This window comes from Pseudophryne corroboree, chromosome 1 (assembly GCF_028390025.1).
Source record: "Pseudophryne corroboree isolate aPseCor3 chromosome 1, aPseCor3.hap2, whole genome shotgun sequence".
Taxonomy (NCBI): domain Eukaryota; kingdom Metazoa; phylum Chordata; class Amphibia; order Anura; family Myobatrachidae; genus Pseudophryne; species Pseudophryne corroboree.
This window is the reverse complement of record NC_086444.1, coordinates 1,167,487,533-1,167,508,387: the sequence shown is the minus strand read 5'-3', so window position 1 is coordinate 1,167,508,387 and position 20,855 is coordinate 1,167,487,533. Positions and strand designations below refer to the sequence as shown.

At 47.8% G+C, this 20,855-nt stretch overlaps 1 protein-coding gene across 2 annotated transcripts in view; it reads left to right on the top strand.

The window, feature by feature from the left end:
- LOC134929416 (zinc finger matrin-type protein 1-like) overlaps window positions 1–20,111 on the top strand; it is a 174,761-nt gene extending 154,650 nt beyond the window's left edge. For both annotated transcript variants that reach the window (XM_063925055.1, XM_063925058.1), the window contains exon 7: window positions 18,759–20,111. In XM_063925055.1, the coding sequence (XP_063781125.1) occupies window positions 18,759–19,482 (724 nt within the window). In that variant the 3' untranslated portion in view covers window positions 19,483–20,111. The remainder of the gene's footprint in view (window positions 1–18,758) is intronic.
- Window positions 20,112–20,855: the final 744 nt, after the last annotated feature.

The window sequence follows — 20,855 nt, the reverse complement described above, 5'->3', positions numbered from 1 at the left end:
AGCTGAGCTTTGTAACATTACCCTACACTGGCAAACTGCTTACAGTGGTTCTAACCTGCTGTTAAGCTTCTCGAACACCTCAGCCAGTATAATAAAACCGGGAAGACCGCGCGCCATTACTGGGCCGGATCCTGCAGCACACCAGCGCCATTTTCCCTCTGCAGCTCACACTGACAGGACTTGCAGGAAAGCGCAGCTCCTCCACAAAGTTTCCACGTTTCCTCAGCGGTTCCAGGGGGTCATAGTAAGGGGGGGGGGAGCGGTGTTAGAATACTAAGCCCTATTAAGGAGCTTAGTTTGCCACCCAGCTGAGCTTGGCCTTAACATAAAGGGCGCGGTGTGGCTGGCTCCATCTTCTGTGTGTCTCCCTGCGGGCTCTGTGTGGGTTAACTGTGCTTTCATCTTTACTGTGTGTGAGTGTTTGTGTGTCCCTTCACATTACCATGTCAAGGGAGTGTGTTTCCTGCACAGCAGAGTGTTTGTCTTCCCCAGGGGATTCACTACAGTGTACCCAGGATAGTACACATTCTCATGCTAGTGGGTCTGAACCCACATGGTTGGATTCTCTTAAAGGGATAATCTCACATATTTCTAATAAATTATCCCATAATGAGAAAGAGACGCAATATTTAAGACAGTCTGTGGGGGACCTGATGACTAGAGATTCAGTTCCCATACCAGCATCTCAGACCCCTGCCATTTGTCCACAAAAGCATACTCTGGCCCAAATACTGCAGGCTGACACTGATGATGACGTATCAGACGCGGAGGAGGGTGAAGTGGACTTGTGTGGGGTGGATGCAGCCCTGTTAGAAGCTATTAGAGAAGTCCTGCACATTCCTCACAAGTGGCGGAGGTGGATAAGGAATCTTATTTTAATGTAAAAGAGAAATCCTCTGTTACTTTCCCTGCTTCAAAGGAGTTATATTCTCTATTTGAGGAAACTTTGGTTAATCCAAGAAGTTTCAGATCCCTAAAAGGTTACTCACATCCTTCCCGTTTCCTCAGGATGATAGGAAAAAGTGGGAAAATCCACTGATTGCTGACGCATTGGTATCTAGGTTGTCACGTAAGATAGTCTTATCTGTTCCTGGGGCAGCCTCCTTAAAGGACATGGCTGACCGCAAGACTGATTCCACACTCAAATCCCTGTACACAGCTGCTTGGGTGGCCCAGAGCCCCACTATTGCTTTTGCATGGATCACTAGGGCCATTGCAAAATGGTCAGGTAATCTAATTGACGGGTTAGATTCCTTATCCAGGGGGCAGATAATTTTACTCCTACAGCATGTACAGGACTCTGCTAATGTTATGGTGGAGGCCATACAGGAAATTGGTTTGCTCAGCGCACGCACCACTGCCATGGCAGTGTCAGCATGCAGGGGCTTGTGGCTATGCCAGTGGACTGCGGTTGCGGATTCCAGGAAAGGCGTGGAAAGCCTACCATTCACAGGTGAATCCCGTTTTGGAGATGAACTGCATACGTGGATATCCAAGGCTATGGCGGGTAAGTCTACATACCTTCCGCAGCACCCACAGCTAGGAAAACCTACTCTGCTCCAACTCTGCAGTCCTTTCGGACAGCGAAATTTTAAAGTAAATCCAAAGGTTCTTCTACAGCCTTCAAATGCAATAGAGGTAAACCCAGAAAACCTGCAACTGCAGTTTCACAGGAACAGACCTCCGGTTCTGCTTCTTCAAAGCCTTCAGCATGACGGTGGACCACACTGCCTGGAAGACAGGCATTTGGGATCCCGATTAAGATATTTCGGTCACATATGGGCAACATCATGCCTGGATCCATGGGTCAAAGATCTTATCACCCGGAGCTACAGACTGGAGTTTCAGGAACTCCCACCTCACAGATTCTTCAAATCAGGCTTACCAGCTTCTCCAGTAGCATGACTTTACAGGCAGCAATTCAAAAACTGGTACAGACTCAGGTCATTGTTCCAGTTCCACTTCAACTGTAAAACAAGGGTTATTATTCCAACCTGTTTGTGGTACCGAAACCGTTCGGTGAGGCTCATTTTAAACCTCAAGTCCCTGAACCCATACTTACGGGTGTTCAAATTCAAGATGGAGTCTCTGATAGCGGTGATCTCAGGTCTGGAGGAGGGGGAATTCCTGGTGTCTCTGGATATCAAGGATGCGTACCTTCATATTCCGATTTGGCTGCCTCATCAGGCTTATCTAAGGTTTGCATTACAGGACTGTCACTACCAGTTCCAGGCCCTGCCATTTGGCCTCTCCACGGCACAGAGGGTGTGCACCAAGGTAATGGCAGAGATGATGTTTCTCCTCCGCAAGCAAGGAGTTAACATAATACCGTACCTGAACGATCTGCTGATAAAAGCACCATCCAGGGAGAGGTTGTTAGACAACATTGCCCTCTCAACACGACTACTCCAGGATCACGGCTGGATTCTGAACCTGCCAAAATCTCACCTGGAACCAACACGGAGGCTTCCGTTCTACTACTCCAGGATCACGGCTGGATTCTGAACCTGCCAAAATCTCACCTGGAACCAACACGGAGGCTTCCGTTCCTGGGGATGATACTGGATACGGAGGCACAGAAGGTATTCCTTCCATTGGAAAAGGCATTGGTAATTCAGTTGATGGTGCGGGACGTTCTAAGACCGACCCGGATATCGTTGCATCTATGCATTCACCTCCTGGGGAAGATGGTAGCCTCTTACGAGGCACTGCAGTACAGAAGGTTTAACGCAAGGCCCTTCCAGTTGGATCTGTTGGACAAATGGTCCGGATTTCATCTTCACATGTACCAGAGGATACATCTGTCTCCAAAGGCCAGGATTTCTCTTCTGTGGTGGCTTCAGACTTTTCACCTGACCGAGGGCCGAAGGTTCGGGATTCAAAATTGGATTCTGCTAACTACAGACGCAAGCCTTAGAGGTTGGGGAGCAGTCACTCAAGGGGAACAGTTCCAAGGAAAATGGTCAAGACAGGAAACCATTCATTCGATCAACATTCTGGAACTAAGGGCTGTATACAACACCCTTCTACAGGCATCGCTTCTTCTTCAGGATCACGCAATTCGGGTTCAGTCGGACAATGTGACTGCGGTGACGTACATAAACCGACAGGGCGGAACGAATAACAGAGCAGCAATGTCAGAGGTAACAAGGATTCTCCTCTGGGCAGAACGGCACGCTGTGGCGTTGTTGGCAGTTTTCATTCTGGGAGTGGACAACTGGGAAGCAGACTTCCTCAGCAGACACGACCTCCACCCAGGGGAGTGGGGCCTTCACCCGGAGGTGTTCGGGTGCTTGACAAGTCGGTGGGGAATTCCACAAATCGACATGATGGCCTTTCGTCTCGAAGCTCAACCGGTATTGTTCAATGTCGAGAGTCCCACAAGCATTGGCGGTGGACGCTCTGGTGACTCCATGGGACTACCAGGTGGTGTACGTGTTTCCACCACTTCCATTGATCCCAAGAATTCTCAAAAGAATAAAAAGGGAAAAAGTTCAAGCTATTCTCATTGCTCCGGACTGGCCAAGAAGGGCTTAGTACGCGGATCTACTGGAGATGCTCATAGCGGACCCGTGGCCTCTACCTCTTCGCGAGGATCTTCTACAACAGGGGCCATTCGTCTATCACGACTTACCGCGGCTACGTTTGACAGCATGGAGGTTGAGTGTCCAACTCTAGCCCGGAAAGGGATCCCGGACAGGGTTATTCCAACCTTGATCCAAGAAGGGGGTAACGTCTAAACATTACCACCGTATTTGGAAAAAAATACGTCTCTTGGTGTGAGAACAGGAAATTTCCTGCAGTGGAATTTCTCCTTTTTCTGCAGTCAGGAGAGTGGATGTGGTCCTACTTTTGGGCTCTTTAAAAGTCCACATTTCAACCTTATCCATTTTCTTCCAGACACAATTGGCTTCTCTCCGGGAGGTTCAGACTTTTTTGAAGTGTGTTCGGCACATCCAACCGCTCTTTGTGCCTCCTATGGCACCTTGGGATCTCAACGTAGTGTTGCAGTTCCTGCAATCGGAATGGTTTGAGCCTTTACCGGACGTTGACGTCAAGTTTCTTACGTGGAAGGCCGTCACGCTGTTGGCCTTGGCTCCAGCAAAGTGTGTGTCAGAGCTGGGGGCGTTGTCTCACAAAAGCCTCTGTTTGATTTTTCATGAAGATAGAGCTGAACTCAGAACTCGTCAGCAATTTCGTCCAAAGGTGGTTTCTGCGTTTCATATCAACCAACCTATTGTGGTTCCGGTGGTTACCGACACCTCTGCTACTTCAAAGTCCTTGGGTGTTGTGAGGGCCTGAAGATCTATGTGAAGCGGACAGCTCGTCACAGAAAATCGGACTCGCTGTTTGTTCTCGATGATCCCAATAAAATTGGGTGTCCTGCTTCAAAGCAGTCTATTGCTCGCTGGATCAGGCTTACTATCCAGCATGCTTATTCTACGGCAGGTTTGCCGGTTCTAGGATCTGTACAGGCCCACTCTACTAGGTCGGTGGGTTCTTTCTGGGAGGCAGCCCGGGGTGTCTCGGCTTTACAGCTCTGCCAAGCAGCTACTTGGTAAGGTTCGAACACGTTTGCCAAGTTCTACAAGTTCGATACTTTGGCCTTTGAGAACCTTCAGTTTGGTCAATCAGTTCTGCAGGAACCTCAGCACTCTCCCATCCAGTTTGGGAGCTTTGGAACCTCGCCATGGTACTAATGTGAACCCCAGTATCCTCTGACGTAAGAGAAATTTAGGATTTTAATTACCTACCGGTAAATCCTTTTCTCGTAGTCCGTAGAGGACACTGGGCGCCCGCCCAGTGCTTGGTGTTTCCTGTGCTGTTACTTGGTTCAGTATTGTTGTTGGTTCAGCTGTTGCTGTTCCTGTTCAAGTTTGGTTAGCATGTCTTTCCTCTTGTTTGTGTGTGCTGGTTCGAATCTCACCACTGTTCTTTTAAATCCTTCTCTCAAAGTATGTCCGTCTCCTCGGGCACAGTTACTAGATGGAGTCTGGTAGGAGGAGCCAGCGCATACTATTGATTTCTTAAAGTGCCCAAGGCTCCTAGTGGACCCATCTATACCCCATTGTACTAATGTGGACCCCAGTATCCTCTGCGGACTATGAGAAAAGCATTTACCGGTAGGTAATTAAAATCTTTTTTTCTTTTTTTCCTGTGTTTTTCAGTCCCCTCATACCGCTTAAATCCTCTGTTCTGTGTCCTGTATTTACTGTCACATAACACAGAGGGTTTTTTGCAGGTATTGTGTTTGTCTATATTGTACTGTTACACCCTAAGGCTACATTCCTTATGTCTGCCACACAGGGTGGGAAATCCGCGGACGCTTCTGCATCCAGCAGTACTGACGCCACGGATTTACCTGAGGGAGAAGTTTTAGCTGCTGGTTCAGGTGCTGAGTACTATACACCCATTCAACCTGCAGCACCTGTGGCCAATCAGGACCCACCTTGGGCAGCGTTCTCAAGTATGCTGACTACACTTGCAGCCACATATTGTCCCTGTAGTTAATCCGCCATGGGTGGATACTCTGTCTACCCAATTACAACAATTAAATCCATATTTGGTTAGACAAAAGTCTACCCCACGCCCCTCTTGGGCCAAGGCGTCATCTAAACGGGTCATTTCTTCCTCACAACCCACTAATATTTCGGATAATTCTTCCGTTGAGGATGGGTAATATACTGATCCGTCAGACACTGATACAGTTGCTTCTGATGAGGAATCTACAATCCATGTTGATGTTCCTAGCCTAGTGGAGGCTATTAAGCTAATTCTTCAAATAAATGATGACATTGAGCCTACTACTGCGTCTAAGAAACCTGATAAGTTCAAACGTCAGAAGGTTGCTAAAGTAGTCTTACCACATTCTGACCACTTAATTGACATACGTCAGGAATCCTGGTCGTCGCCAGGAAAGAAATTTTCCCTGTCTAAAAAGATGCTAGCTCGTTAACCTTTCCCTGCGGAGTTGAGTAACAAGTGGGAAACTCCACCACCGGTGGACTCTCATGTCGCCCATCTGGTGGTGTCATCTACTCTGCCTGTCACCACTGTCACCTCACTGAAGGAACCGACGGATAAGCGTGTGGAGGGATGCCTGCAGTCTATTTACTCCATTACAAGTGCTGTACATAGACCCACTATGGCAGCCTCCTGGGCTGCGAAAGGAATTGAAGCATGGGTTCAGGCAATTGAGGATGAGCTGCCTCAGGATTTTTCTGACACTGCCAGACAATATCTGTCTTATATTACCACAGCCTCCCACTATATTCAGGAGGCGGCCTCTGATGCAGGTGTAATGGCAGCCAAGGCGTCTACTACGTCTATCCTGGCTCGTCGAATTATGTGGTTGAGGTCCTGGAAGGTGGACCTGGACTCCAAAAAGACCTTGGAGGTGCTCCATTTTAAAGGAGACATCCTACTTGGGGAGAATCTGAACAAGATTGTAACTGACTTGGCTACTGCCAAGACTGCATGTCTCCCAAATACTAATCCTTCTGCTCCAAAGGCTAAGAGTACCACCTTTCGTTCCTCTCGACCTCCAGGGAAGGCAAAGGGTCAAGCGTGTTAGCAACAGGCTCATGCTTCCAAAACCACTAAGCCTAAATCTAAACAATCCTGGGCCGCCCATCAGCCTGCTTCCAAACAAGACAAGCCTGCTGCATGACGGGGCGGGCCTGCCCCTGGGGGACCCCAGTGTGGGAGGCTGACTTCTGCAGTTCGTCCAGGCCTGGTTAAAGACCACTTCAGACGCCTGGGTGTGGGAAGTTGTCTCACGGGTACGCAGTCTCTTTCAAGAGACTTTCCGCTCACCAGTTTTGCATGAAAGTTATCCCTGCGGATCTGTTAAAGTGCAAGCTCTACACCTGGTTGTACAATCCCTCCTGGACATAGGAGTGGTAGTGCCGGTACCTCTGTCCCAGAGAGGAAGGGGATACTGTTCGACCCTGTTTCTAGTTCTGAAGCCAAATGGGTCCTTCTGGCCTATACTCAACCTCAAATCATTGAACAAATTTGTTAGTGTCCAAATTCCGTATGGAAACTCTGCGCTCTATTCTACTGGCCATGGAACCTGAGGACTATATGGTATCCCTAGACATTCAGGATGCTTACCTGCATATTCCTATTGCCATGTCGCATCAGCAGTATCTGCGGTTTGCTATTGGCAACCTACGTTATCAATTCCAGGCCCTGCCTTTTGGATTTACCACGGCCCCTCGGATATTCACCAAGATAATGGCCGTGATGATGGCTCATCTCCGTCGTCAGGGAATCAGGATCCTGCCGTATATGGACGACTTGTTGATCCTGGTGAACTCCCAAGAGGTTCTCCTCAGTCATCTGGAACTAACCGTCCAATTCCTACAAGCCCACGGGTGGCTCATCAACTGGAAAAAGTCCTCGCTGGTCCCTGCTCGGAGCATGGTGCACCTAGGGGCGCTGCTGGACACACACACAACCAGAGATTGTTTCTATCTCCAAAGAAAGTCCTGAAACTTCAGTGCAGGATCAGATACTTCCTCTCTCGCCCAAGAGTGTCGATACACTCGGCGATGCAAGTACTAGGCCTCATGGTGTCGGCTTTCGACATGGTAGAGTGCGCTCAATTTCATTCCCGTCCTCTGCAGAAGTTAATCTTTTCCAAGTGTGATGGCCTACCTCATCGGATCAGGTTTCAAATGATCTCCTTGACTCCGAAGGTTCGTCTGTCACTGAGCTGGTGGCTACAGGACCAACAGTTGAGCAGGGGCCGCCCCTTCTGGATCTCCAACTGGGTCCTTCTGACAACAGACGCCAGTCTGCGAGGTTGGGGCGCGGTGTTGGAGCAACACTCTCTCCAGGGTCGGTGGACCAGGGAGGAATCTCTCCTCCCAATAAACATTCTGGAATTGCGGGCAGTGTTCAATGCGTTGACACAGGCCTGTTCAAGTACAATCAGACAACACCACCACGGTGGCGTACATAAATTATCAAGGCGGCACTCGAAGCAGCATGGCAATGCTGAAAGTATCAAAAATCTTCTGTTGGGCGGAACGCCATCTGCCAGCAATATCGGCAGTGTTCATCCCCGGAATCCTCAACTGGAAAGCGGATTTCCTCAGTCGTCAGGACGTTCACACTGAGAGTGGAATCTTCATCCGGAAGTCTTTCAACTCCTAGTGGACAAGTGGGGCCTACCAGATGTAGACCTGATGGCATTTCGACACAATCACAAGGTATCCTCAAGCAGCGTTCGTGGACGCACTTGCAATTCCATGGAACTTTCGGCTGCCATACGTGTTTCCTCCAGTGTCACTCCTGCCCAGGGTTCTAATGAAGTTCAAGCAAGAAAGAGGAATACTACTTCTAGTCGCTCCAGCGGGGCCCAGACGGCTTTGGTTCTCAGATCTGCAGGGTCTATCAATAGAGCGTCTTTTTTCTACTTCTTCAACGCCCAGACCCCCTCGTTCAGTGCCCTTGTGTCTATCCGGATCTGGCCAGACTGGCTTTTACGGCGTGGCTCTTGAAGCTTCACTTCTGAGGGCCAAGGGATTCTCAAAGGCGGTTATTCAAACTATGTTAAAGGCCCGCAAGCCGGCTTCTGCACGGCTTTATTACAGGGTCTGGAACTCTTACTTCACATGGTGTGCTGCTAAGGATTATGATGCCTATTCGTTCAGTACTTCTAGGCTTTTGGCTTTTCTGCTACAAGGCCTAGATTTAGGCCTTCGTCTGGCCTCCCTCAAGGTTCATATATCTGCCTTGTCGGTGTGGTTTCAGAGGAAAATTACGTTTATTCCTGACGTTCATACTTTCACTCAGGGCGTTTTATGGATTCAGTCTCCCTATGTCCCTCCTGTGGCTCCATGTCTGTTGTCTTAAGTGCCCTACAAGAGTCTCCATTTGAACCTCTTGAGTCTGTGGATATTAAATGTCTTACACTTAAGGTCATGTTTTTACTGGCTATTTCCTCTGCTAGGAGGGTGTCGGACTTGGGTGCCTTGTCCTGTTGTCCACCCTTTCTGATTTTCCACCGTGACCGGGCAGTTCTTCATACTCGCCCTTGTTATCTACCTAAGGTGGAATCATCTTTTCATCTTAACCAATAGATTGTGGTTCCACCTTTTATCCGTTCTGGTTTGTCCTCCAAAGAGCGGTCTTTGTATGTGGTACGGGCTCTCCGTATTTACGTAGAGAGGACTGCCTCCCTCAGGAGGACAGATACCATTTTTGTACTTTTTGGTTTTCACAAATGTGGCTGGCCTGCAAATAAACAAACCTTGGCCAGATGGATTAGAATGATGATTGCACAAGCTTATGCGCAGGCTGGTCTCCCAGCTCCTGCTGCTATCAAAGCCCATTCTACTCGGTCTGTTGGGCCTTCTTGGGCAGCCCTCCGCTGAACAATTGTGCAAGGCGGCTACGTGGTCCTCTGTGAACATGTTCATCAGGTTCTATGCCTTTGATACTTCCGCCTCCCAGGATGCTTCCTTTGGACGCCGGGTTCTTGTGCCCGCTACAGTGCATCCCCTCCCATGAGGAACTGCTTTAGGACATCTCTGATGTTATTCCCTCTGGAATACCAGTGTACCCCGCTGCAGAAAAGATGATGTATGGTAGACTTACCATGGTTAAATCTTTCTGCGATGTACACTGGATTCCACAGGGCGCCCACCCTGATTCACTTAGCTTTTTGGGGTTTGTATTGCATTAGCCGCTAGTCCCTTCTCCTGTCGTGAGAATGTGGTTCTATGTGACTAACATCTACCGTCTCTTTTGCCTGCTACAGCATTTTACTGGTTAACGAAACTGAGCTCCAGTGCCTGGAGGCAGGTTTATAGAGGAGGCGGTGCAATGCATCCTGGGAACAGTCAAAACTTTAGCCTGTTGGTGCCTTGAATCAAGATCCAGCTGTACACCCTGATGTTATTCCCTGTGGAATCCAGTGTACCTCGCAGAAAGATTTAACCATGGTGAGTCTACCATAAATCTCCTTTTTTTTTTTTTTTGTGCTAGTAAAAGCTTGTAAACTGGTATGGAACCCATTAATTCCAATAAGGCCGTGCCCTATTGCGGCTGGGAGTAATTGCGGCATGGCAGCAGTGTTTCTGTGCGTGCATTCTCCAGTCACTTCCATTAACTGCTATGCGATCGCATTTGAGACACAGCGTCACTGGCGTTTCCCCAACTCCAGCATAATCGTGAACAGCATAATATACTGCAATACCACCAGATTTGTACATCTGTAAATCCTTCATCTTAATGAGAGAATCTCATAATGCAGAGACTGGAAACCTATAGCTCTCCAGCTTCTATGAAACTGCAAGGCACAGCGTGGTTTACCTGCTTAGACTTGTAGTTCTGCAAGCACTGGGGGGGGGGGGGGGGGGGACAGCTTTGCATAAATCTGCCAAAGAGCTTTCCAATTAACGGGGGTACACACGGGAGATTTCTCCCGGAGATGTGTGCTGAGCGGTCTAGCACAGATTGCTCAGCACACATCTCTCCCCCTGCTCAGCACAGCGCGATGTGTGCTGAGCGAGGGGGGGACCACTCATTTCACCCAGCGGTGAAATGAGCGAACTCAGTAGATTGGGCATGCATGCCCAATCTAGAGCCGGCGATAGCGACGTACGGGGCCGCACATCGCTGTCGCCGGTACCCCCTACACACGGAGCGATGTGTTCTTAATTTCTAAGCAATCTAGTCAGATTGCTTAGAAATTAAGTGAACATCGCTCCGTGTGTACCCCCCCCCCCCCCCCCCCCCCCCCCCTTTTTAGTTTAATAGGAATTGCCATTAGGCACTCTGGACAGGTTAGATGGATGTACAGATTAACTTTCCATCTGAGATGCCGTTTTTTATTTAATCCACAATTTTTTTTATTGTGCTGTGACTACAAACACGGCGCTATGACGCTTAAGAAAAAAAAAGAAAGAAAAAAAAAAAAAGCCTATTATAAGGGAATCCCCATGGTATTATTCCACATACTTGTTGCTCGTTGTTCTCATTTGAGTAAATTGAAGCAATGCAGTAAATTCACACACACAACAAACAGATAAATAGGGAGGGTGATCCAGATCAGAGAGGTACTAAATCTGTCTAGCATCAGCTAAGACTCCGCAAACTCCTCCTGTAACAATCCTATAGTACAGGAGAAAACCACAACAAACTTTTATTTTCATTTTCATCCATCTCTGAGTGTACTTTGTATGTTTTAACATGTTTAGTCTATCTACATATATTCAGATATAATCAGCATTAAAACTTTGTTTTATTGAGAGATGTAAAATCTATCATATCAAAGCCTAATGACTTGTGATTGTTAGAGAGCATTAAAACATGGCTGATCAAGGTTTCTAATAGATAGATAGATATATCATTTTATTTCTCTGACGTCCTAGTGGATGCTGGGGACTCCGTAAGGACCATGGGGAATAGACGGGCTCCGCCGGAGACTGGGCACTCTATAGAAAGATTTAGGACTATCTGGTGTGCACTGGCTCCTCCCCCTATGACCCTCCTCCAAGCCTCAGTTAGATTTCTGTGCCCGGCTGAGCTGGATGCACACTAGGGGCTCTCCTGAGCTCCTAGAAGAAAGTATAGTTTAGGTTTTTTATTTTCAGTGAGACCTGCTGGCAACAGGCTCACTGCAACGAGGGACTAAGGGGAGAAGAAGCGAACCTACCTAAGTGGTGGTAGCTTGGGCTTCTTAGGCTACTGGACACCATTAGCTCCAGAGGGATCGAACACAGGACCCGACCTCGTCGTCCGTTCCCGGAGCCGCGCCGCCGTCCCCCTTACAGAGCCAGAAGCAAGAAGGTCCGGAAAATCGGCGGCTGAAGACTTCTGTCTTCTCCAAGGTAGCGCACAGCACTGCAGCTGTGCGCCATTGCTCCTCATGCACACCACACACTGCGGTCACTGATGGGTGCAGGGCGCTGGGGGGGGGGCGCCCTGAGCAGCAATAGTAACACCTTGGCTGGCAAAACTAACACCATATATAGCCCCAGAGGCTATATAGGTGTATATTAACCCCTGCCAGAAACGATAAAATAGCGGGAGAAAGCCCGCCGAAAAAGGGGCGGAGCCAACTCCCTCAGCACACTGGCGCCATTATTCCCTCACAGCTTCGCTGGAAGGAAGCTCCCTGGCTCTCCCCTGCAGTCATGCACTACAGAAAGGGTAAAAAAGAGAGGGGGGGCACAATTTAGGCGCAGTATATATATATTATAGGCAGCTATAGGGGAAAACACTCTGTATAGTGATATCCCTGTGTTATATAGCGCCCTGGTATGTGCTGGCATACTCTCCCTCTGTCTCCCCAAAGGGCTTTGTGGGGTCCTGTCCTCTGTAAGAGCATTCCCTGTGTGTCTGCTGTGTGTCGGTACTGCTGTGTCGACATGTATAATGAGGATAATGATGTGGAGGCGGAGCAAATGCCTGTGAATGTGATGTCACCCCCTGCGGGGTCGACACCAGTGTGGATGGACTTATGGAAGGAATTACGTGACCGTGTCAGCTCCTTACATAAAAGGTTTGACGACATAGGACAGCCGGCTACTCAGCTTGTGCCTGTCCAAGCGTCTCAAATGTCATCAGGGGCTATAAAACGCCCGCTACCTCAGATGACAGATACAGATGTCGACACGGATACCGACTCCAGTGTCGACGATGATGAGACGTGTGTACCCTCCAATAGATCCACCCGTTATATGATTGAGGCTATGAAAAATGTATTACACATTTCTGATGATACCCCAGGTACCACAAAAAAGGGTATTATGTTTGGTGAGAAAAAACTACCAGTAGTTTTTCCTGCATCTGACGAATTAAATGAGGTGTGTGAGGAAGCGTGGACTTCCCCAGATAAGAAATTGATCATTTCTAAACGGTTAATGGCTGCGTACCCTTTCCCGCCAGAGGATAGGTCACGCTGGGAAACACCCCCTAGGGTAGATAAAGCGCTGACACGCTTATCAAAGAAGGTGGCACTACCGTCTCCGGATACGGCCGCCCTAAAAGAACCTGCTGATAGAAAGCAGGAAAGTACCCTAAAAGCTATATACACACACACTGGCATTATATTGAGACCCGCTATTGCATCAGCTTGGATGTGCAGTGCTGCAGCTGCGTGGTCCGACTCCCTGTCGGAAAACATTGATACCATGGGTAGGGACAATATTTTGCTAACGATTGACCATATAAAAGACGCGGTCTTATACATGCGTGATGCACAGAGGGATATTTGCCGGCTGGCATCAAAAATAAGCGCTATGTCCATTGCCGCCAGACGGGGGTTATGGACTAGGCAATGGTCAGGTGATGCCGACTCCAAGCGGCACATGGAAGTTTTACCCTATAAAGGGGTGGAACTTTTTGGGGAAGGTCTTTCAGACCTCGTTTCCACAGCTACTGCTGGGAAATCGACTTTTTTGCCACAGGCTACCCCACAGCAAAAGAAAGCACCGTATTATCAGGTACAGTCCTTTCGGCCCCAGAAAACTAAGCGGGCTAGAGGCTCATCCTTTCTGCCGAGGGGCAGAGGAAGGGGGAAAAAGCTGCAGCAGACAGCTAGTTCCCAGGAGCAGAAGTCCTCCCCTGCGTCCGGTAAGTCCACAGCATGACGCTGGGGCTGCTCAGGCGGAATCGGGAACGGTGGGGGCACGTCTCAGGTTTTTCAGCACACAGTGGGCTCTCTCACAAGTGGATCCCTGGGTCCTTCAAGTAGTATCTCAGGGGTACAGGCTGGAATTCGAGACGTCTCCCCCCCCGCCGTTTCCTAAAATCTGCCTTGCCGGCAACTCCCTCTGCCAGGGAGGCAGTGTTGGTGGCTATTCAAAAACTGTATTCACAGAAAGTTATTGTCAAGGTACCCCTCCTTCAGCAAGGAAAGGGTTACTACTCCACAATGTTTGTGGTACCGAAACCGGACGGTTCGGTGAGACCCATCTTAAATTTAAAAGCCTTGAACACTTATATCAAAAGGTTCAAGTTCAAGATGGAATCGCTCAGGGCGGTTATTGCGAGCCTGGAGGAGGGGGATTACATGGTATCCCTGGACATCAAGGATGCGTACCTGCATGTCCCCATTTACCCTCCGCACCAGGAGTACCTCAGATTTGTGGTACAGGACTGTCACTATCAGTTCCAGACGCTGCCGTTTGGGTTATCCACGGCACCGAGGGTCTTAACCAAGGTAATGGCCGAAATGATGATACTCCTTCGCAAGAAGGGAGTTTTAATTATCCCGTACTTGGACGATCTCCTGATAAAGGCGAGGTCCAAAGAACAGTTGATAGTGGGGGTGGCATTTTCTCAGGAAGTGCTACAACAGCACGGCTGGATTCTCAATATTCCAAAGTCACAGCTGGTCCCGACGACACGTCTTCTGTTCCTGGGAATGATTCTGGACACAGACCAGAAAAGAGTGTTTCTTCCACTGGAAAAAGCCGAGGAATTGTCATCTCTGGTCAGAGACATCCTAAAACCAGGAAAAGTGTCGGTACATCAATGCACACGAGTCCTGGGAAAAATGGTAGCTTCGTACGAAGCAATTCCATTCGGAAGGTTCCACGCAAGGACGTTCCAGTGGGACCTGTTGGACAAATGGTCCGGGTCCCATCTCCAGATGCAACAGCGGATAACCCTATCGGCCAGAACCAGGGTGTCGCTGCTGTGGTGGCTGCAGAGGGCTCATCTACTAGAGGGCCGCAGATTCGGAATACAGGACTGGGTCCTGGTGACCACGGATGCCAGCCTTCGGGGCTGGGGGGCAGTCACAAAAGGAAGAAATTTCCAAGGACTGTGGTCAAATCAGGAGATTTCTCTTCACATAAATATCCTGGAGCTAAGGGCCATTTACAATGCCCTAAGCCAGGCAAGACCCCTGCTTCAAAACCAGCCGGTACTGATCCAGTCAGACAACATCACGGCGGTCGCCCATGTAAACAGACAGGGCGGCACGAGAAGCAGGATGGCGATGGCAGAAGCCACAAGGATTCTCAGATGGGCAGAGAATCATGTGTTAGCACTGACGGCAGTGTTCATTCCGGGAGTGGACAACTGGGAAGCAGACTTCCTCAGCAGGCACGACCTCCACCCGGGAGAATGGGGACTTCATCCAGAAGTCTTCCAAATGCTGGTCAACCGGTGGGAAAAACCACAGGTAGACATGATGGCGTCCCGCCTCAACAAGAAGTTGAAAAGATATTGCGCCCGGTCAAGAGACCCTCAGGCGATAGCGGTAGACGCTCTAGTGACACCATGGGTGTACCAGTCGGTTTATGTGTTTCCTCCTCTACCTCTCATACCCAAGGTACTGAGAATAATAAGAAGGCGAGGAGTGAAAACCATACTCGAGGTTCCGGATTGGTCAAGAAGAGCTTGGTACCCGGAACTTCAAGAGATGCTTACAGAGGACCCTTGGCCTCTGCCGCTCAGACAAGACCTGCTGCAGCAGGGACCCTGTCTGTTCCAAGACTTACCGCGGCTGCGTTTGACGGCATGGCGGTTGAACACCGGATCCTGAAGGAAAAGGGTATTCCGGAGGAAGTCATCCCTACCCTGATCAAAGCCAGGAAGGATGTCACCACAAGACATTATCACCGCATTTGGTGAAAATATGTTGCTTGGTGTGAGGCCATAAAGGCCCCGACGGAGGAATTTCAACTGGGTCGATTCCTGCACTTCCTGCAAGCAGGGGTGACGTTGGGCCTCAAATTGGGGTCCATAAAGGTCCAGATTTCGGCTCTGTCGATTTTCTTCCAGAAAGAACTGGCTTCACTGCCTGAAGTTCAGACTTTTGTCAAAGGAGTACTGCATATTCAGCCTCCTTTTGTGCCCCCAGTGGCACCTTGGGATCTCAATGTGGTTTTGGCATTCCTGAAATCACATTGGTTCGAACCACTTAAGACTGTGGATTTAAAATATCTCACGTGGAAAGTGGTCATGCTGTTGGCCCTGGCGTCGGCCAGGCGGGTTTCAGAATTGGCGGCTTTGTCTTGTAAAAGCCCTTATCTGATTTTCCATATGGATAGGGCAGAATTGAGGACTCGTCCTCAGTTTCTCCCAAAGGTGGTCTCAGCTTTTCACTTGAACCAACCTATTGTGGTGCCTGCGGCTACTAGGGACTTGGAGGATTCCAAGTTGTTGGACGTAGTCAGGGCCCTAAAAATTTATATTTCCAGGACGGCTGGAGTCAGAAAGACTGACTCGCTGTTTATCCTGTATGCACCCACCAAGCTGGGTGCTCCTGCTTCTAAGCAGTCTATTGCGCGCTGGATTTGTAGCACTATTCAGCTGGCGCATTCTGCGGTAGGCTTACCGCAGCCTAAATCTGTAAAAGAGAAGTGGATACTGGCGCCGGCTGAATCTCAGAATAAAGAACGTATACAATTGTATCAATTTAAAAGACACACATTTATTAAAAATAGAACTAAAAAGTGTATAGATAACACATGTGTTTGCAGAGAGATATTAATAAAAGGTAATGAAAAATAATTAAAATGTAACAAATTGAGAGTCTCTCAGATTGGCTGTAGACCACTTCAATATTGAAAAAGGGCAATAATCACTGATAATCTGGCTGGAACTCAGTCCTCCAAGTTATCCTCATAGATTTGTGGTTATAAATATTACCATGATCTCAGAAGAAGGTCCCCTTGGTTCTCAATTGCAGATAGAGGTCCAATGGCAGCAGGGGAGTAAACAGAGATTCCAAGCAATGCCGTAAGAGGTAATTCTTGAGGATTCCAAAAGTCCCAAAATTGCCCATTCCACACGGAAGGTGGGCTCATCTTGGGCGGCTGCCCGAGGGGTCTCGGCTTTACAACTTTGCCGAGCAGCTACTTGTCGGGGGCAAACACGTTTGCAAAATTCTACAAATTTGATACCCTGGCTGAGGAGGACCTGGAATTCTCTCATTCGGTGCTGCAGAGTCATCCGCACTCTCCCGCCCGTTTGGGAGCTTTGGTATAATCCCCATGGTCCTTACGGAGTCCCCAGCATCCACTAGGACGTCAGAGAAAATAAGAATTTACTCACCGGTAATTCTTTTTCTCGTAGTCCGTAGTGGATGCTGGGCGCCCATCCCAAGTGCGGATTGTCTGCAATACCTGTACATAGTTATTGTTACAAAAATCGGGTTTTGTTGTGAGCCATCTCTTCAGAGGCTCCTACGTTTATCATACTGTTAACCGGGGTTCCTATCACGTGTTATATGGTGTGATTGGTGTGGCTGGTATGAGTCTTACCCGGGATTCAAAAATCCTTCCTTATTGTGTCAGCTCTTCCGGGCACAGTTCCTAACTGAGGCTTGGAGGAGGGTCATAGGGGGAGGAGCCAGTGCACACCAGATAGTCCTAAATCTTTCTATAGAGTGCCCAGTCTCCGGCGGAGCCCGTCTATTCCCCATGGTCCTTACGGAGTCCCCAGCATCCACTACGGACTACGAGAAATAGAATTACCGGTGAGTAAATTCTTATTTTTCTTACCTTTTTTTTCTAACCCTGATCAAAACACATTCCATAGAAGTTGAGTCCCTTGTGCAGGACCCATTCACACACCTGTATATACACCAGTGGTTCTCAAACTGTGTGGGACACTTGCAGCGGTGCCTTGTATTGCTAGTCCAGGACCAATTCAAATAATTTATGGTCAATAGGCAAAACCAGTGCTGGTGGCTGCCAATCATAAAATATGTGGACAAACAGAAGCAAATCTTTTCCCTCACCACACAACTGAACCTAAGGATAACATATGGACACAATTTACTTAATTTAATTTTTCTCAGTAAGAAACTTTTAGCCTAGGGGTGCTGTGAAAACCACTTGTCTATGCTTTCAAATAATCTGGAAAGTACTTGTTGAATGAAGACTGCAGTGGTCTGATCCATCTAAGCTGTTTTCCGCAATGTCATAGTGGGTTTACGATTTGGTAGGTATGATTGTGTTGGTCGTTAACATCTTTTTTTTTTTTCTGGTGATGTAATGCACCAAAAGGAGAAACACTGACTCAGTGACAACTCTGCTTAGGGACTGCGCAAACTAGGTTTTTCTAGCTTCCTCTGCACATGTGACTATCATGGATGGTTCAAGCCATCAAATGGTTTAAAAACTATGGTTACATGGCATGGTAAGGCAAATCATGATAGCAGCATTATTAGAACAATTCAGTGCTGGCCTTACGATGGTCATGCCTACTCCTATTACTTAAATTGGGACTTGTGCCTGAAATCGCCTGTTGAAACCTCAGAAAACACAGTAGTCATTTGGAAGATGACTGACTTGTAAGCTGTAGCAATCTGCACAATGACTTTAAAGGGAGGTACACATGGAGCGATGTTCACTTAATTTCTAAGCAATCTGATCAGATTGCTTAGAAATTAAGAACACATTGCTCCGTGTGTAGGGGTGATCTAGTGAGATCGCTCATTTCACCGCTGGGTGACATGAGTGGTCTCCCCCCCTCTTTGCTCAGCACACATCGCGCTGTGCTCAGTAGCGGGAGAGATGTGTGCTAAGCGGTCTGTGATAGATCGCTCAGCACACATCTCCGGGAGAAATCTCCTGTGTGTACCCCCTTTAAGTGATAATGATGCAATCAGTCGGTTCTGTGAGGGGTCACTATCTGCATTACTATAGTTTTACAAAGCGTAAAGGGGATACAATAACAAATGTATATGCTGTTCAGAACTGGATTTTGCAGATTATATTAATTACTTGCAGACCTAAAATCATAAAAACTCAGTCTGTGACCTAATTTTGTTTCCGCAGAAAGAACATGGTGGCTAATTTGATGAACACGTCAAAGAAGACATTTGCCTCTTTCCAAGAGGAGTTAGAAGATTATATAAGAGTTCAGCGGGCAAGAGGTCTTGAACCCAAAACTATGTTACGGCAAGAAAGGGATCACTATGACAGCTGTGAGGATGTAGACCCTGCGCCGGTTCATCCGAAAGCTCACCCTTACAAGTATTTTCCTCACCATCCTGCGTCCTACCCAGTATATCATTCCCCTCATCCGGCAGATCCCAGAGGGGCCGGCTGGGAAAAGGGTTGTTGGCCTCAAAAGCCGATGATGAGAACAACCGGCAAATCCGGTCCACACAGAAAGCGCCCTCCTTCTAGCCCAGACTCCAGCAACTATTCCTCCTCCTCTTCCTCCTCCTCAGATGAAAGCAGCAACTCCTACAAAAAGGAGAGACGGCACAAAAGAGAACACAGAAACAAACACCACAGCAAACAGAGAAGAGAAAACGAGAGCAGCGAGCGCAAGAAGAGGAAAATCGAGGACCTCAACTCAGGAAAAGACAACAGCGACAAGGAAAGGAAAGCCGAAGAGAGTCCAGCTGACAAGGTGAAACAACGGAAGGACAAGAAAAAGAAAGAGGAACAGGCTGCCGAGAAAGACGCCAAAAAACACAAAAAGACAAGAAAACCGGAGGACCAAAGAACAGAAGAGGAGTTGTTGTGGGACGAATCCATACTGGGATTCTAAAAATAAAACCCCTAGATAAATATGTTACAGAATAAAGATATATATAGAGAGAGGGTCATGTATTGACTAGAAGTCGCTTCTCCAACTGTGGACAAGGGGAAGCAGTCCGCAGCCCATCCTTTATAACGTATTTTGTCTCGCATAGAGTACAGTCTAATTTATTTCTAATTCTTTGTTTAACAAGCAGTGTCCCACTTCTAGGACTTCTTTTTGTCCCCAACAAACTGGTATTTACATGATACTACACTTTACACTTTGTTAAGGCTCATACCTATCTGCTGCTACACAGGGGATTTATACATTTGTGATGTTCTTATGAAGTAAATGAGCTACTTTTTCTATCAGTAAAAAGAGCCATCTGAAATTTGGTTTTGTCACATTATGGATTTTTTTTTTTCCATACTATTGTTTATCCTTTTTTTTTTTTTTTTTTTTCACGAGTGATGCCGTGTTTTGTTGGAACAGATTTCAGTCTGTAGGTAACTTTTGCTATGAATATGGGCTGTTCACCTGTTATTTGATCCCTGTGAAACGTGAGATTGCTTCTTAGTTACAAAAATGCTGGAAAAAAAAAAATACTTTAAACGGTAATTAACCAAAACGATTAAAAACAAATTCTGTTTAATGTGTTAAGGTAGTCCCTCCTCTTCAATATCCTGGTTTCAGCTTCTGTGGCTGGAATTTTTTATTTTTTGGCTATAAATTAGAAAAGATCCTATTTTAAAAGAAAAAGAGGGACTAACTTTTGTAAATCAGGGGAGTAGTGCATGTTAAAGGAGTGTTCCATTAATATTGTACGTTTTGCTAAGACGGGGCGGGTCTGCTAACCCCACCTCCCAGGTCTACCTGAGCTGTGGCCAGCCGGCGGCGGCGCCATCTTCCCGGTGATATTTCCGGGAAGATCGTCCCGCACATAGAAAGCAAAGTCTTTGCTCTCTAGTGGCCAGCGTCATCTTCAAAAATATCACTGGGAAGTTGGCGCCAGCCAGGGAGGAGGGACCTGCTCCCAGATCAACTAAGGTAGAAAGCGGGTAAGGTAGAAATCACCCCCCCACCCGTGTTAAAACGGCACCCACTCTTGGAGCAATTGTTTTATTAAAATATTTTTATATCAAAGGGCGTAGTCACGCCCACTTTATTAAGCCATGCCCCCACCCCTTTTCTTTGGCCTGGGGTGGCTTTCTACGCCACTTCATTTTGACCCTCATTGTCTCTAGTATCAGGATTCTCCAGCATAAAACTTGTTTTACCGTGTGAAGGCCGAATAGAAAACTCAACTTCTCTACAATCAAACTTCTCCAGGCACCTTATGAAGTGGCAGTTGTCAGCAGCTCCCTAACTGTAGTAGTGGTTGGTCTTAAATCCACAAGTTG